General features: G+C 36.3%; 1 protein-coding gene across 3 annotated transcripts; it reads left to right on the top strand.

Annotated features, from left to right (window-relative positions):
- The first annotated feature begins 689 nt into the window (after positions 1-689).
- On the top strand, positions 690-19,055 carry cept1b (choline/ethanolamine phosphotransferase 1b). 3 transcript variants are annotated; one of them, XM_056237911.1, is made up of 10 exons: positions 690-863; positions 1,689-1,795; positions 3,440-3,846; positions 5,684-5,831; positions 7,607-7,748; positions 10,210-10,294; positions 11,605-11,736; positions 12,278-12,436; positions 14,093-14,218; positions 18,821-19,055. In XM_056237911.1, the coding sequence occupies exons 3-10, from the start codon at positions 3,523-3,525 to the stop codon at positions 18,923-18,925; spliced, it is 1,221 nt and encodes a 406-aa protein (XP_056093886.1). In that variant the 5' UTR covers positions 690-863; positions 1,689-1,795; positions 3,440-3,522; the 3' UTR covers positions 18,926-19,055. The 3 variants fall into 3 exon arrangements, with proteins under 3 accessions (XP_056093886.1, XP_056093888.1, XP_056093885.1); XM_056237910.1 differs by lacking the exon at positions 10,210-10,294 and adding an exon at positions 10,521-10,605 and having other exon boundaries at positions 692-863; XM_056237913.1 differs by lacking the exons at positions 1,689-1,795; positions 10,210-10,294 and adding an exon at positions 10,521-10,605 and having other exon boundaries at positions 691-863.
- The last annotated feature ends 524 nt before the right edge of the window (positions 19,056-19,579 follow it).

The raw sequence follows: 19,579 nt of genomic DNA, 5'->3' as shown, positions 1-19,579 counted from the left end.
CTCTAAAAATACTTTATACATTTAATCTATTTTTTTCAAATATCTGATTTGTATGAAAATGTAACTTTAAAAACGTAGTAAATATAAAGAATTATTATTATTACATTTATTTATTTACGTATTTGTTTGTTTTTGTCATTAAAATGTAGTACAATAATCAAAAACTATAATTATATTCTATAATATATTGCAAATCAATACATTTTGAAACAAATCAAAACCATAAATAGAGATTACCGGTGTAAGTTTCCATGAAAAACTCAGCAATTGTTGTTTGTAAAAAATGCGCTTAAATCTGGCAACTTCCAAAAGTAGTTAAATTATTATAGTTTGCCCGTTATTCATAAAGTTAAATGGAATGAAAAACTGCCAAATTGTGAAACATTTTAAATTGATATTAACATTTATAAAAAATATCCAAATATAAAAACTGTTTAATAGGTACACGTTTTTTTCTGTAAAATTCCCTTTTATTTTCTCTTTATTTCTTCGTTTTTTTCTGTTATATGTACTCCTGTATGTAAATTATGTTTTGTTCTTATTAAAATGCAATAAAAACAAAAACCTTTAAAAAGTAGTTTAATTTAATTGCGCGATTCTTCTTCAGCGCTCATCCTGCGCGCTAGCAGCGCCTCTACGACTTTCTAGAATCACCTCTGCGCCTGCGCGGTTCCTCGCATCGACGACACTCTTGACGCATCTTGTGGACCTGCACCGGAAGTGACCGGTGTTGGTCTAGCAGTTCGCGCTAACCGGACCGGGACCGGCAGAACCGACACCAGACTCGAAACATCAGGATCCCATCGGGCCGAACGGATAGATAGTGCATGTCTCCGAATCTAGGGTTTATCTGAAGTTACTGGGTGAGTTCTGCGATCGGAGGGGTAAAAGATCGGATAGACATCGAATTGGACCGGGACTCGAACCCATAACCGTATACACCGGACCCGAGATCCCCGGTGACACTGAGATATATCAGCGATTTGACCCGTTAATCCCGGTATCACTGGAGCAGACAGATTAAACCTCCACTGTAACATGATCTTAATTAACACATTCGTCATTATTATTCCGGTTTTAGTAGCATGACAACTCTTTAAAAAGTACCAGATCGTAATAGTACTGCATTTAAAAAAAACATATTCCAAATTATTTAGTAGAACTTCAGAAGAATACCATGGTACTGCAGAATGATCATATGTATGTACCATGGTATTTCACTGGTTTATGTTGTAGTCAACCTACATGAGTGAAATCTGTCTGTGTGCAGTTAGTTCTTGGTAGTGTGTGTATATGGATTTGTCTGTAATTTTACTCCGATTTACAAATGCATAAGTACCCTGGTAAACTCTTAAATAGCATAGGCCTTTCTTAAGAGTTTTGTTGTCACATTTTCTGAATAGTAAATTTCCCACTGTAAATCATTGTAAGTATGAAAGCTTGTTTCTGCAACAGAATTAAAAAAAGGTCGAAATTCCGGGTTTTTTTCTCCTCAGAATTGAGAGTTTATATCTCAGATTTTATATCTTACAATTCTGAGGGAAAATTTCACATCACTATATCTTGGAAATCTGACATTTTTTAAATCAGAATTGTTACTTTTTGCATTTTTTTTCCGTGGCGGACACTAGTTTCCATACGCCAGTGTTTACAATATTATCCTGAACATTTGGTCTGTTGCGTTGCAGTGAGGGTCAGGAAGCGCATCGCGGTTGGCCGGCGTGACGTGCGCTCCAGAGGCTTTTGTTTGGGGGCGTGGCCTGTTGGCGTCTACCAACTCACGATTGGTGAACAGGTGAAATGATTTCCATTTTTTATTAAATTCTGTGGTGGTGTTTTCAGTAGGGCTGCACGATTAATCGCAATGAAACCACACGCCATTTGGCAATGATTTATGCGCAGCTTGTCAGTGCAGCGGCTGATTTGTAGTAAATGCTCCATCTGAACACCAGAGGGCGTCTCACACATACACACACACACACACACACACACACACACACACACACATCCATCTGAACACCAGAGGGCGTCACACACACACACACACTCACGCACATCCATCTGAACACCAGAGGGCGTCACACACACACACACACCCCGCAGGAGGACAATAGGCTTTATGCTGAGCGTCACGTGACCAAACCGGAAAACGGGTCTCATTGCATCCGCTTGTCAGAGAAAGTGTTAACGGCCGTAAGAACTAACTACGATATCTATGGATTTTTAAGGTAATCAGCTAACCTACTGAGTTCACTTTGTTATTGGTGTTTTATGCTATTTAAATATCTAAACGTTAGTGTGAAGAAGAAAAATTAAAAAACTTTTAAATATCAATCTGCACATGCGAGGGACATTGGTTATGCTCATTTTTGCTTGCTCCTTTTAAGTTATCTTCAGTAAAACCGCAAAAAATGTCATGAAGCACACACAAAAGACCTGAATCGGAAGCGATGTGATCTGTTTTCCGCCTTGGTCACGTGACGCTCGGCATAAAGCCTATAACACACATCATTCCAGGAATTCGCCTTTGGCTAAGCCACACCCTAGAATGTAGATTGACCAATCACAGCGCAGCCAAGAACGAGCTCCCACAGTGGTCCGACACTTTTTCACTGCGCTCCATTGACTTTAACACAGGCGTCTCATAATTGTGGTCTCGGCCGGCTATTACCGTCGTAGTTTTATCAAAAATATGGATAAACGTTGTGCCTGGGGCATCTGTAACACAGATACGCGTTTCCCAGAGAGGTTGGAGGGGGGTGTGCGTTTTTTCCCTTCCCAAAACCGAAGTCAAATCCTGACAAGTGTCGTCTAGCTAGCAGACTCGTGAATATAGCCTTCGAACGTGTATTGCAGCCCTTTTGCCTACTTCTATCGGACACTTTATTTGCTGCTTTATAAAAGTTTGATCAAATTTCAGCAGGAAGAGCTGTCACAGCATAAGCCATGTTGATACCAGAGCCCAGATGAAGTTTGTTTGTCGGACATAGCAACAGTAACTAAGGGGGGCGGGGCTTAGCCAAAGGCGAATTCGCTGTATCTGAATAAACAGAAGATTGAAACGCTTTGATTGATTAAACACGACTAATAAACACACGACTGCCGTATTCTGTGTGAGAAGCGCATCCTCTCACAGAAGGACGAGCTCAGCTGTCCTGATGAGGTGAGTTTGGAGTAAAAGTGTGTTATAAATGTTGTCTTTTGTTGGACAAGAGGTTCATAAACGCGTCTCATGTTTGGAAAGGTGTTTGACTCGTGTTGCTTTTTCAAATGCACGTTATAAGCGACTCAAACTCGCAGATCTTTCAGAGTGAGCGGCGTTTACAGAGCCGTGCTTCACTGACAAGCTGCACATAACTAATAATCCCAGACTTTGCGATTTCATGTAAACTGCTAGCAGCCATAGTTTTCATTATTAAATTAACTTATCTGTTTGAAGGTGCCTAGCCATCCTGCTGTGGCTCTGCGGGCGCGCAGTGGGCGGAGTCAGGCTCAGACTCGGGCTGTGATTGGCTGAGAGTGATGAGTGGGCGGGGCGGGGCCAGTAGCCGCGAGCGGGGACGTGGCATGGATTCGTCGTGCTGGTTCGCTCCTAGCGCCCTGCGGCGACTGGTCGAGCTGCCGGCGCCGGTTCTGTCACGCCACCAGCTGAAGCGTTTAGAGGAGCATCGCTACAGCAGTTCGGGACGCTCGCTACTCGAACCCATAATGCAACGCTACTGGGAGTGGCTCGTCGGCAGAATGCCACCCTGGATCGCGCCCAACCTCATTACCATCGTCGGCCTGGCGACCAACATCTTCACAACACTGGTGCTGGTGTATTACTGCCCGACTGCAACCGAACAGGTACCCACGCACACTTTTATGATGGATAGATGCACTTTTATGATGGACAAATGCACTTTTATGATGGATAGATGCACTTTTATGATGGACAAATGCACTTTTATGATGGATAGATGCACTTTTATGATGGACAGATGCACTTTTATGATGGATAGATGCACTTTTATGATGGATAGATGCACTTTTATGATGGACAGATGCACTTTTATGATGGATAGATGCACTTTTATGATGGATAGATGCACTTTTATGATGGACAGATGCACTTTTATGATGGATAGATGCACTTTTATGATGGACAGATGCACTTTTATGATGGATAGATGCACTTTTATGATGGACAGATGCACTTTTATGATGATAGATGCACTTTTATGATGGACAGATGCACTTTTATGATGGATAGATGCACTTTTATGATGGATAGATGCACTTTTATGATGGACAGATGAACTTTTATGATGGATAGATGCACTTTTATGATGGACAGATGAACTTTTATGATGGATAGATGCACTTTTATGATGGACAGATGCACTTTTATGATGGATAGATGCACTTTTATGATGGACAGATGCACTTTTATGATGGATAGATGCACTTTTATGATGGACAGATGCACTTTTATGATGGATAGATGCACTTTTATGATGGACAGATGCACTTTTATGATAGACAAATGCACTTTTATGATGGACAGATGCACTTTTATGATGGATAGATGCACTTTTATAAAGGATAGATGCACTTTTATGACGGATAGATGCACTTTTATGACGGATAGGTGCACTTTTATGACGGATAGATGCACTTTTATGATGGATAGATGCACTTTTATGACGGATAGGTGCACTTTTATGACGGATAGGTGCACTTTTATGATGGACAGATGCACTTTTATGACGGATAGATGCACTTTTATGATGGATAGATGCACTTTTATGATGGATAGATGCACTTTTATGATGGATAGATGCACTTTTATGATGGATAGATGCACTTTTATGACGGATAGGTGCACTTTTATGACGGATAGGTGCACTTTTATGACGGATAGATGCACTTTTATGATGGATAGATGCACTTTTATGATGGACAGATGCACTTTTATGATGGACAGATGCACTTTTATGATGGACAAATGCACTTTTATGATGGACAGATGCACTTTTATGATGGATAGATGCACTTTTATAATGGATAGATGCACTTTTATGATGGACAGATGCACTTTTATGATGGATAGATGCACTTTTATGACGGATAGATGCACTTTTATGACGGATAGATGCACTTTTATGATGGATAGATGCACTTTTATGACGGATAGATGCACTTTTATGACGGATAGATGCACTTTTATGATGGATAGATGCACTTTTATGATGGACAGATGCACTTTTATGATGGATAGGTGCACTTTTATGATGGATAGATGCACTTTTATGATGGATTGATGCACTTTTATGACGGATAGGTGCACTTTTATGATGGATAGATGCACTTTTATGATGGATTGATGCACTTTTATGATGGATAGATGCACTTTTATGATGGATAGATGCACTTTTATGATGGATAGATGCAAGATGCACTTTTATGATGGATAGATGCACTTTTATGATGGATAGATGCAAGATGCACTTTTATGATGGATAGATGGACAGATTCACTGCCATTATAAAATTTGGCATTTTTTTGGCATTTTTTTATATAACTCTGATTGTGTTCGTCTGAAAGAAGAATGTCATATACACCTAGGATGACTTGAGGGAGAGTAAATCATGGGCTAATTTTCATTTTTGGGTGAACTATCCCTTTAATGGCCTGTGTTCAGGCTCCTCTCTGGGCGTACCTCCTGTGTGCCGTGGGCCTGTTCGTCTATCAGTCGCTGGACGCCATCGATGGGAAACAGGCCAGACGCACTAACAGCAGTTCACCACTGGGGGAGCTGTTCGACCACGGCTGCGATTCGCTCTCCACAGGTGACCAGTGCACCCTTTAAAGGTGCAGTGTGTGATTTTTAGCGGCATCTAGTGGTGAGACTTGCGAATTGCAAACAGCTAGTCACTCGCGGCCTATCCCTCGGTTTTCAAACTCGAATGAGAAGCTACGGTGGCCGACGTAAGACAAAATATGTCGTCGTCTGAGTCAGCAGCAGAGAGTAGTAAGTCAAGCAATGAGGTTTCTTTAGCGCTGTTTGTTCGCTTTCGGCTACGGTAGAAACATGACGTCACAACATGTCGACCTTCATAGAAGGGGATTCCCGCGCCTATGTAGATATAAATGTCACATTCTAAGGTAATAAAAACATAACGGTTCATTAAGTAAGGTCTTTATACACCACTGAAAACATAGTTATGGATTTTATATAGCATTTCTGTCAATAGATCCTCAGAAATATTACACAATGCACCTTTAAGGGCCGTTTGCACAGGGTCTGTTGTTGCGCAGTATATTTTAATCGTTAGCCTGTGCAGACATGAATCACACAGATGACTAGCTGTTTTAGAAAAATTTTAATTACTGGATGTTTTTTAATCAGTCTCAATTATCTGCCGTGAATATCTTGTCTTTTAAATATTGTGGTATATTACATAATTTTTTTATTTACTATATTTATTTAATAATAATTTGAATGTAATATACTTATATTTGTTTATATTTGCAAAATTTGCAATTTCTCAATTAAATATATAATAATAATAAAGGACAATATAAATTATATATATATATAGTTCATGTACATTTTAGATTACAAATAATTAAAATATGTATAATAATATGAATTATATTGATAATAATAATATAATTTAATATACACTACCGTTCAAAAGTTTGGGGTCAGTGAGAATTTTATTTTTATTTTTTGGAGGAAAGAAATCAATACTTTTATTTATCAAGGAATAATTAATTTGATCGAAAGTGACAGTAAAGACATTTATAATGTTACAAAAGTCTTTTGAACTTCCTATTCATCAAAGAATCCAAAAAAAAAACAAAAAAAACTGTACAACTGACAGACCAACAACTGTTTCAACATTGATAATAATAATAAATGTTTCTTGAGCATCAAATCCTCATATTATACTGATTTGTTAAGGATCATTTGACACTGAAGACCCTGACACTGGTGATGCTGAAAATTCAGTTTTGATCACAGGAATAAATTACACTTTACTATATATTCACACAGAAAACAGCTGATTTACACTGGAATAATATTTAATACTATAACTGATTTTTGTTGTATTTTTAATCAAATAAGCGCAGCCATGGTTAGCAGAAGAGAATTCTTTTAAAAGTATTTAAAATCGTACCGACCCCAAACTTTTGAACGGTAGTGTATATTTTTATTTAATATAATTATTTAATAATACTTTAAAGTAATGGTATACTTTAAAGTTTATACTATACTATATGTATATATAATAAATTATACAAATATTTAAAATAATGCACATTAATTTGATAATAATGTATAGTATTAATACATATAAATACATATTTTTTTTGTATTTAATATATTTATTTAATAAATACTTAAATATTTAATATTATAAATATTTAATAAATAATTTGCATTATTAGTCATTTTTAATTAAATTTAATTTTATTTAAAAAATGTAAATTTGTATTTATATATATATTAATTATTCAAAAAACTTAAATATTTAAAAGTAAATATTTAACGTGTCCTGTGTGAATAATTCCCTTGACTTCTGTGGTGAAGTGTGTATTAACGCTGTGTTTCTCCCAGTGTTTGTGGTGTTGGGAACCAGTATAGCGGTTCAGCTGGGCTCTCACCCCGACTGGATGTTCTTCTGCTGTTTCGCCGGCATGTTCATGTTTTATTGTGCCCACTGGCAGACCTACGTCTCCGGTACACTGCGCTTCGGCATGTGAGTAGAACATCCATACATGCAAAATTACATTTTATGTAGGGCTGCACAATATATCGAAATATCGGAGATTTATATATCAGGATATGCATATCGCAACGGCTTGCAATAACTGGGGTCATGAACAAAAGACAGAGAAAGTCACTCACTGCTCTCGGCTGAATAACTTTTGTAGCTTTAATAAGAACCAGTGTATATTTAATTCATACAGTGAAAACTAAGCAGTGTTTTATTTTTTACATTTGATTATTGAGTTTCTGTTGTTAAATAACCCTAATGCCCTAAACCCAGTGGTTTACACTGATGTTAAATAACACTCCTTATGTTTCAGTAAAACACTGATGTTCACTGTCAGAAGCTGTAGGGATGCTTTCTAGTCACAAAAAGAGTGTGAAACACGTATGTAGGTTATATCATTTTAAGTTTATTTTACACAATTTAAGCATTATCATATCGCATATTGAATATCGCATTTTCTTTCAATATCGTGCAGCCCTAATTTTATGGTTTATTTTCGTGTTAAGGTGCGGTTGCATTTACTGCCGTTTGGCGAATTTTCGGAGGGGAAATACAGTAATTTTAATAAGAATCCATGCTATTGTTATTTTTGCATGAAAGTGAAAGATTCCCTGCACAGATTTTGCAACGGTTTCATAAAAGACAAAGAAATTAACCTTTTTTAGCACATGAAATTTTGCTAATGTGGCCGCACCTTTCATTAAGGCAAGACACTACAGACAAATATAAATATATACACACACACACACACACATATATATATATATATATATATATACACAGTAGTCAACATTTCAAGTGGATCACAAAAGTTCATCAAAGTTGTCCTAAGACAAGAACGGGTATTGTTCAAAATTCATGTATAACTTTAATGAAAAGTTTTGATCCACTTCAAATGTTGACTACTGTATGTATATATATATATATATATTCATGCACTGGTCAATTTTGGCCTATTTTGCTTTTCATAATGCGTTTTCTTTTTCCAGACTAATGGAATGAAAACATGCAAAACACACTTTTAAGTGTTTATATTATTGGACTTTATCTATATGTATCTGTATCTTTAACGGCCTTTTTCTCAAAATGAGTTTTGTTCTCCACTTCAGAAGCACTTATACACACCAAAACTTACAGTTTTATTCCTATCTATATTCTGATGAATTTTACTGAGGGGTTTGTTCATATATATTTGGCTTGAAATTTTACAACATTTTTAATAACTCTTGTGAAAATGGTGAAAATGTATTTTTTCTGGCTTTTGACAGTATTTTCTGAGCGATGAAAAGAGAAATTCAAAATCCCTTCTGTAAAAAACCTTTTACAAGAAACCAAACAAGAACTATGAGCCTGGCTTTATCCAATGTTCAAATTTATATTATCCAAATGTATGCATATTTAATTAGATAATGCCTTGTATGCATATTTAAACAAAACATTTCAGAAAACTTGTAATACAAAAAACGTCTGTGATCCTTAATGTAATCAATCAGCTGGGGAAGTATATATTATTAATTTGTTTACTCTGTTATAGACCTGGGGTGTCTTGCCTTAAAGGGATACTCCACTTTTTTTGGAAATAGGCTCATTTTACAACTCCCCCAGAGTTAAACTGTTGAGTTTTACCGTTTTTGAATCCATTCAGCCGATGTCCGGTTCTGGCGGTACCACTTTTAGCATAGCTTAGCATACATCATTGAAGTGGACAAGACCATTAGCAGTTCTCAAACAAAAATCACCAAAGGGTTTCGATATTTTTCCTATTTAAAACTTGACTCTTCTGTAGTTACATCGTGCACTAAGACCGACGGAAAATGTAAAGTTGTGATTTTCTAGGCTGATATGGCTAGGAACTATACTCTCATTCCTGCGTAATAATCAAGAAACTTCACTGCCGTACCATGAGTGCAGCAGGCGTAATGATATGACGCAGCGCCTGAAAATAGTTCCGTTGTGTTGACGGAAGGTGGCCTATTTTCAGGCGCTGCGTCATATCATTACGCCTGCTGCACTCATGGTACGGCATTGAAGTTTCTTGATTATTACGCACGAATGAGAGTATAGTTCCTAGCCATATCAGCCTAGAAAATCACAACTTTACATTTTCCGTCGGTCTTAGTGCACGATGTAACTACAGAAGAGTCAAGTTTTAAATAGGAAAAATATCGAAACTCTTTGGTCATTTTTTTTTTTAGAAATGCTAATGGTCTTGTCAACTCCAATGATGTATGCTAAGCTATGCTAAAAGTGGTACCGCCAGAACCGGACATCGGCTGAATGGATTCAAAAACGGTAAAACTCAACAGTTTAACTCTGGGGGAGTTGTAAAATGAGCCTATTTCCAAAAAAAGTGGAGTATCCCTTTAAGCAGAGAAGGTTTTGTATGTTTGATGTCAGTAATAGACGATGTTTGAAGCCTGATTTGTCACTGTCCCATGGGCAGATTTGATGTTACAGAACTGCAGATCTGTCTAGTGTTGTTGCAGATGTTTACGGCTACGGTTGGGCCCACGTTTTGGAACGAAACGGTAAAATCCAGCGCCGAACGGCCAATCAAACGCGAGCAATGCACCAATCAGCTTCCTGAAACACTAATGAACCTCATGCTTTCAGACCAGTGATTCCAGTTCAGATCCAATCAGTTCAGAGCATATATCTGTGATAACTGAAGCCAATCCTGCTGTGATCAGCGTGTGTGTGTGTGTGTGTGTGTGTGTGTGTGTGTGCTCTAACATGGCTCTCTTCTCCGCTCAGCATTGATGTTACAGAAGTGCAGATCTTCATAATTCTCATGTATTTACTGGCTGCTGTTGGCGGATCGGCTTTCTGGCAGTCTCGGGTAATTCACTCACACGCCGAATCTGTTTATGCTTATAACTTAATAACATAATATAACATAATAACTTGAGCTGTGTGTGCTAACCAGAAATAACAACTATTGATTCATTTGATCAGTCTCGTATACCAGTTAGCTGGCATAAATACCTTTACATTATTGTCATATCTTTGTCTTTTAAATAATGTGGTATATTCATAATAATAATATATTTGCATTATACTGTATAATGTATTAAAATAGTAAATAGATATAGTTGCATTTATTGAATATAATACTTTGTGTATTACAGTATACAGTGTGTAATTTAAATAGTTAATAATAAAATGTAAATTATAATGTATTTACAAATTCTATATATTTTATATTATAAAATAATAAATTACATAATGCGAATGTATTATAATTTAAGTACAAAAATATATATATTTATTATTAATTATAAATCCTTAATATAAAAAATATAAAATAAAATACAAAAACTCTCTATATATTTAATATTATAATTTAGTATACTAATAAATTAGAATATGTAAATAATAATGTATGTACATAAATTCTATATATTTAATTACATAATGCAAATTTATAATTTAAGTACATAAACTATAATTTACATTATATAATGTATTATCAATATATTAATTAAAAACATTAAAAATAATGTATGTGCATGTACTATGTATTTAATATTATAATGTTGTATATTAATAAATAATGTAAATTCAAATATATGTACATACATTATATATTTAATATTATAATATTAAATAATATATTAATAATAAATAACAATGTAAATGTCTATACATAAATTCTATATAAAAGGTGTAAATTCTATTATAAAAGAATATATTAATAATTACATAATGTAAATTATACATTAAAAACTATATAAATAAATCTTTGAAATAAGATATTATATAATAATAATGTATATTATTATATGATATATTTAAGCTTTTTGAACTGAACTGTTTCTCATTCTCTTGCATTCAACAGATTCCTGTCATAAACATCCAAATGAAAATGATCCCGCCACTTTGCACGTTTATCGGGGCGGTTTTCACGTGTACCAATTACTTCCGAGTCATATTTACCGGCGGCGTGGGGAAAAACGGCTCCACCATAGCGGTACGTACCTGAGCTATATATTAGTGTAACGATTCGGTACATATCACGATACTGAACTCACAATACCATATCATTGCGATACTCCAAGACATATGGTAAAAGATTAACAGAAAATGTACTGTTGATTAAAATGCTAAATTTGATATTACATTGTGGGTTTAAATGAATAGGCTTGGACTTGGTGCTGGAAACCCAATGAACAGGACAATTAAATATTAATGAAGCTGAAAACAGAATTATTTTAGACAAATATGCTTGATCTCTGTCACTGACTAGATATATATAAAATAATGTAGGCCACTTTTTACTGGTAACATCAGACATTTGGCATTATCAGGACGCACAAATATTCCCCCATTAATATTATACATCATATTCAACATTAAATATAGTAGTCTATCCACAATATATATTTTTGCATTTTTGTATTGCAATATATTGTGACACCCCTACTATATACACAATATTTCTGACCTGCATTATTATATGTATTGTATTGTCACTTCATCGGTGTGTGTGTGTGTGTGTGTGTGTGTTTCAGGGTACGAGTGTTTTGTCTCCCGTCCTGCACATCGGCTCAGTTATCATCCTCGCTATGATGATTTATAAAAAATCATCCGTCCTGCTCTTCGAGAAACATCCGTGTCTGTATATTCTGGCCTTCGGCTTCGTATCGGCCAAAATCACCAATAAATTAGTGGTGAGTGAAAGACCTCCACTCAGTGTTATTGTAGTATTTATATTAGGGCTGTCAAATGATTAATCGCGATTAATCGCATCCAAAATAAAAGTTTGTATATGTGGGTGCACTGTGTATAATTAGTTTGTATATATATAAATACACACACATGCATGTATATTTAAGAAAAAAATATTATTTATATATAAAATATTTGTATTTATATATAATCAAAATTATATATAAATCTATATACAGTATATACATAAAAATATTTCTTAAATATATACAAGCATGTGTGTGTATTTATATATGTAAAATATTTATACACAGTGCACCCACATATATTATGTAAACACAAACTTTTATTTTGGATGCGATTAATCGTGATTAATCATTTGACAGCCCTAATTTATATATATATATATATATAATATTTAAAATAATGCACATTAATCTAAAAATATGATATAGTATTAATGCATATTAAATATATATTTGTATTTAAAATATTTATTTAATAAATACTTTGTAATGTAATGTTATATTTGTATACAGTAATTAATCATTTTTAATGTACTTCATTTATTAATAAAAATTCATAATGTAAATGATATATATTATGTATGTACATTTTAGATGTACATTTGTATTTATAATCAATTATTCAATTATTCAAAAAAATTAAATATGTATGTGGCTAATATGTATGTGTGTATATTGTTTTTCATGCACTGGTCAATTTTGAGATTTGGGGCTATTTGGCTTTTCATAAAGTGTGTTTTTTTCTCCAGACTAGTGGAATGAAAACATGCAAAACACACTTTTAAGTGTTTATTTAATTGGACTTTATCTATTTGCATCTGTATCTTTAACGGCCTTTTTCTCAAAATGAGTTTTGTTCTCCACTTCAGAAGCACTTATACACACCAAAACTTACAGTTTTATTCCTATCTATATTCTGATTAATTTTACTGAGGGGTTTGTTCATATATATTTGGCTTGAAATTTTACAACATTTTTAATAACACTTGTGAAAATGGTGAAAATTAAATTTCGCTTTTGACAGTTTTTTCTGCTTTATGGAGCGATGAAAAGAGAAATCCAAAATCCCTTCTGTAAAAACCTTTGACTCTAATATGTCAACTAAATCAAACCAGAATTTTGAGCCTGGCTTTATCCAATGTTCATATTTATTTATTTTAAAAGTATATAAATCAATTTAGAAAAAATATTGAGGCCCTGGCTTAAAAAGTATTAAATGCCATTTTCCAAGGTATTACATTTTGTATCATCTTTTCATTATGTATATTTATCCAAAGAATTGTATTAATTTGTCAATTAATTCTCTTGTGCTTCCCACCCTTCTGAATTATGTTGCATTGATAAGGAATTTTCACAAACTAAGAGTTTAGTTGTGCTAACTTACAATCAATATATAGTAAATGTAAGTTAAAGTGTCGCCGATGTAACCGGTTTAAACTTGAAGTGGCGATGAGGTCTTAAAATGTACCGAAAGAGTCTTAAAAAAGGTCTTAAAAGGTATTCAATTTAACTCCATGATTCCTGTATATACCCTGGTTCTGCAAATGTATGCAAACCAATACATTAGTGGCTTTTCCTCATATATTGAGTGTTATTTCAGTTGTTTTCTGTTGTACTTAACTTTAACTGCAGGTGGCGCACATGACCAAGAGTGAGATGCATCTTCACGACGTGGCGTTTCTGGGCCCCGGCCTGTTGTTTCTCGATCAGTACTTCAACAGCTTCATCGATGAATATCTGGTGTTGTGGATTTCTCTGGTAAGATCACATGGTCTCGAACGTGGCCTGAAGTCACTCGTCACTAACAGTGTGCCGCTGCTAGCCATTTTGGTGCCCTAAGCATAATTCCTTTATGATGTCCCCCCGCCCCCCCTAAAAAAAAAAAACATTTTTATTTAGGATTTTCATTTAGGGGGGCTAAGCCCCCAATGAGGGTATGATTTATAAAAAAATTAAAAAGCTAAAAAGTAACACTTTAGATTAGGGTCTAATGCTTACTATTAACTAGTTTCATTACCATGCAATGGCATGGTTTTATAATCACTGGGATCCCGAATTTGAGGCAGGTTAGTTAGGGGTGTTCGGGGGAAATGTGGGATTTTTCTGAACTACAGATGTGCATTTTAAAGATGTTGTGAAGGCAAAAAAAAAAAAAATTCGATAACAGCTTTAAAACTATGTCAGTGGGCAGCTGATTATTTTTCTCTCCTCATCAGCATCACACTCTTTTTCTCTTTGTTTTTATCTTGCCCTGTCTCTTCCCCTCCTAAAGTTGGCTTTTTTAATTTACTAAAGGTTACAATTTGTATTTTATTCTCAATATGTACACATTCATTATAAATCCTGTGCCTAACATGATGAAAACGGCTTTGTTCATGTTTCTTGTCCCCTCACAATGACAGTAGCCTAAACTATTACACTAGGCTACATGTTACATATAGGCCTATTTTCAGTTCAAAATGGCGAAATTAGACAAAACTATATTAGTTTGCCTAATTATTTTTTGTCATTCGTTTAACATTTATGACCTAAAAAAAAAACTGTCAAATAAAGTTAAGTTTAGCTACTTACATCTTATCTCGCACTTGACCGTACACTGAAGCGTCGAGTTGCACTGTTAAAATTCGCGCTCAGCGTCTGTGAACATAAAGCCCGCCTACTTTGATTTGATTGGTCATCTCAAATATTCTGACATTGACGAGCAGTGACAGACCAATGATGAACACACACATGAACACATCACACACACACACACACACACACACACACCCTGTCCTGTGTTTCTGACGTGCTCTCTGTCTCTGCTCGGCGCCGCTGCGGAATGAAGAGGAAGAACGCGCTGAATCTGATTATAACAAGAAGTTTGATGATTGGTTTTTCATTAGGCTATTTTTGGTGCCCCCTCAGCACTTGGTGCCCTACGCACAGCGCGTGATGCGCGTGGTGGGAGCGGCGGCGCTGAGTGTTGGGGAAGGTTACTCTTAGAAGTAATGCATTCAAATATTGCGTTACTCCCAAAGAAAGTAACTAATTGTGTTAATTAGTTACTTTTTTATGAAAAGTAATGCGTTATATATTACTTTTGCGTTACTTTTTCCTCACCTGGGCTTGCTTGTTTTTTAATAGCAACAAAAAAGTTATATTTTTGGCAAATGTTAAGGCCCTTTCACACCAAAAGTGAAATGCATGAAAAAGGAAGTGCAGTAGAGTACAGTACAGTAGAGGTAGAGTACAGTAGAGTAGAGTACAGTGCAGTAGAGTACAGTACAGTGCAGTAGAGTACAGTACAGTAGAGTACAGTAGAGTAGAGTACAGTAGAGTAGAGTACAGTACAGTAGAGGTAGAGTACAGTACAGTAGAGTACAGTAGAGTAGAGTACAGTAGAGGTAGAGTACAGTAGAGTACAGTGCAGTAGAGTACAGTGCAGTAGAGTACAGTAGAGTAGAGTACAGTAGAGTACAGCAGAGTAGAGTACAGCACAGTACAGCACAGTAGAGTACAGTACAGTAGAGTACAGTAGAGTAGAGTACAGTAGAGTAGAGCAGAGTAGAGCACAGTAGAGTAGAGCACAGTAGAGTAGAGCACAGTAGAGTAGAGTACAGCAGAGTAGAGTACAGCAGAGTAGAGCACAGTAGAGTAGAGCACAGTAGAGTAGAGCACAGTAGAGTAGAGTACAGCAGAGTAGAGTACAGTAGAGTAGAGCACAGTAGAGTAGAGTACAGCAGAGTAGAGTACAGCAGAGTAGAGTACAGCAGAGTAGAGTACAGCAGAGTGCAGTACAGTAGAGTAGAGTACAGTAGAGTACAGCAGAGTAGAGTACAGCAGAGTAGAGTACAGCAGAGTAGAGTACAGCAGAGTAGAGTACAGCAGAGTAGAGTACAGCAGAGTAGAGTACAGCAGAGTAGAGTACAGCAGAGTAGAGTACAGCAGAGTAGAGTACAGCAGAGTAGAGTACAGCAGAGTAGAGTAGAGTACAGTAGAGTAGAGCACAGCAGAGTAGAGCACAGCAGAGTAGAGCACAGCAGAGTAGAGCACAGTAGAGTAGAGCAGAGTAGAGTACAGCAGAGTAGAGTACAGCAGAGTAGAGTACAGCAGAGTAGAGTACAGCAGAGTAGAGTACAGCAGAGTAGAGTACAGCAGAGTAGAGTACAGCAGAGTAGAGTACAGCAGAGTAGAGTACAGCAGAGTAGAGTACAGCAGAGTAGAGTACAGCAGAGTAGAGTACAGCAGAGTAGAGTACAGCAGAGTAGAGTACAGCAGAGTAGAGTACAGCAGAGTAGAGTACAGCAGAGTAGAGTACAGCAGAGTAGAGTACAGCAGAGTAGAGTACAGCAGAGTAGAGTACAGCAGAGTAGAGTACAGCAGAGTAGAGTACAGCAGAGTAGAGTAGAGTAGAGTACAGTACAGTACAGCAGAGTAGAGTAGAGTAGAGTAGAGTAGAGTAGAGTAGAGTAGAGTAGAGTAGAGTAGAGTAGAGTACAGTACAGCAGAGTAGAGTACAGCAGAGTAGAGTACAGCAGAGTAGAGTACAGCAGAGTAGAGTACAGCAGAGTAGAGTACAGTAGAGTACAGCAGAGTAGAGTACAGCAGAGTAGAGTAGAGTACAGTAGAGTAGAGTACAGTAGAGTAGAGTACAGCAGAGTAGAGTACAGCAGAGTAGAGTACAGTAGAGTAGAGTACAGTAGAGTAGAGTACAGTAGAGTAGAGTACAGTAGAGTAGAGTACAGTAGAGTAGAGTACAGCAGAGTAGAGTACAGCAGAGTAGAGTACAGCAGAGTAGAGTACAGTAGAGTAGAGTACAGTAGAGTAGAGTACAGTAGAGTAGAGTACAGTAGAGTAGAGTACAGTAGAGTAGAGTACAGTAGAGTAGAGTACAGTAGAGTAGAGTACAGTAGAGTAGAGTACAGTAGAGTAGAGTACAGCAGAGTACAGTAGAGTAGAGTACAGTAGAGTAGAGTACAGTAGAGTAGAGTACAGCAGAGTAGGGTACAGTAGAGTAGGGTACAGCAGAGTAGAGTACAGTAGAGTAGAGTAGAGTACAGTAGAGTAGAGTAGAGTAGAGTACAGCAGAGTAGAGTACAGTAGAGTAGAGTAGAGTACAGTAGAGTAGAGTACAGCAGAGTAGAGTACAGTAGAGTAGGGTACAGCAGAGTAGAGTACAGTAGAGTAGAGTAGAGTACAGTAGAGTAGAGTAGAGTACAGTAGAGTACAGCAGAGTAGAGTACAGTAGAGTAGAGTACAGCAGAGTAGAGTACAGTAGAGTAGAGTACAGTAGAGTAGAGTACAGCAGAGTAGAGTACAGTAGAGTAGGGTACAGCAGAGTAGAGTACAGTAGAGTAGAGTAGAGTAGAGTACAGTAGAGTACAGCAGAGTAGAGTACAGTAGAGTAGAGTACAGCAGAGTAGAGTACAGTAGAGTAGAGTACAGTAGAGTAGAGTACAGCAGAGTAGAGTACAGTAGAGTAGGGTACAGCAGAGTAGAGTACAGTAGAGTAGAGTACAGTAGAGTAGAGTACAGCAGAGTAGAGTACAGTAGAGTAGAGTACAGTAGAGTAGAGTACAGTAGAGTAGAGTACAGTAGAGTAGAGTACAGCAGAGTAGAGTACAGTAGAGTAGAGTACAGTAGAGTAGAGGGCGCTGCTCAAACAAACCTTTCAGCTGCTGCTGTTCTGGATTAAAGAGCAATAGGATACAGGAGAAGGAAGTTCAACACTCTTATTTATTCTAAAACTAATCTAAAGTAATTTTTGCTTAGTATGTTTGAATAAGATCATTGAAGGTCAGCAGCAAAGACATTGGTTATTAAAGTGAGATTAAATACATAAACTATATTTAATATATTCAAATTGTAATTTAATATAGTTATAAAAGTTTTGCGTAAAATTCTAAGATTGCATTTTGAGGAATACTGAATGTTTTGGTGCAAGTGAGATGAGTAAATGCATCTTCACATTTAGTCTAGAACTAAAATAACCATCATGTTTATACACACACACACACACACACACAACACCTTACTTTATTTCTCTCAACATGAGAGCTGTTAATCAGTAAATGTGAAAAAGTAACTAGCGTTACTTATTTGAAAAAGTAACTTAGATATTGTGATGCAAATTGAAAAATGAATGTTACATTACTAGTTACTTGAAAAAGTAATCTGATTACATGTACTGAGTTACCCCCAACACTGGTTATTTGAAAAAGTAACTTAGATATTTTGTTGTAAATTGAAAAAGTAATGCGTTACATTACTAGTTACTTGCTAAAGTAATCTGATTACAACTCAAGTTACTTGTACTGAGTTCCCCCCAACACTGCTCGTCACGTCTGGTAATCTCTCTTTACTGTGTGTGTCCATCAGATTCTCTCTCTCTTCGATCTGGTGCGCTACTGCGTGAGCGTCTGCAACGAGATCGCGTCTCACCTGCGCATCTGCGTCTTCAAACTCAAGCCGAGTGACCTCTGACCTCCCTCATGCACTTTCATCCTGCTACTGTTTCTCGTCTGAGACGTATTTAAAACATCCTGCACTTAGAATAATGCAGTGCTTCATCGCCAGTGAACGAACGAACAAATAAATGAATGAACGAACTTCACCAAGTCACTTTTCTTTAGATTATTATTTTAAGAAGATGTTGAAACGTTCGGATTACCCATGATGCATCGATGCCGTCTGGGTCTGTATTAACGTTTTAACGCTGTGTATAAATTGGATTAGATCAATAATGATTTCATCGCTGCTAATAATAATAATAATAATAATAATAATAATGAGGATTCGCTCTCGTTGTTTATGACTGTATTTTGTGTTTTTGCACCCCTACGCTCCAGTAACCGTTGACCGCTGCAGGAAGACGTCGCTCCGTTTAGGTGTTTCTCTGAAAGATGTTTTGTTCAGATTTTGATTTTTTGATTTGAGATTTCACAAATATTGTGTCTCACGCTGTGCCTGCTGGGGGAATCGCACAACCAAAGTTTCCTTCTCAGTGTTTCACCCTAACATTACAAGAAAGACGTAAGAAATTAAGAGCATTGAAAAAGTTGTGAGTGACATTTTGCTTATATAAATGAATTCCCATTACTGTAATACAGTAATACAAGCATCATGTATAGAAAAAAC

Source organism: Rhinichthys klamathensis, unplaced genomic scaffold, assembly GCF_029890125.1.
Source record: "Rhinichthys klamathensis goyatoka isolate OS25496 unplaced genomic scaffold, OSU_Roscu_1.1 h1tg000504l_1, whole genome shotgun sequence".
Taxonomy (NCBI): domain Eukaryota; kingdom Metazoa; phylum Chordata; class Actinopteri; order Cypriniformes; family Leuciscidae; genus Rhinichthys; species Rhinichthys klamathensis.
The sequence above is the reverse complement of the archived record's forward strand: the minus strand, read 5'-3'. Positions and strand labels throughout refer to the sequence as shown.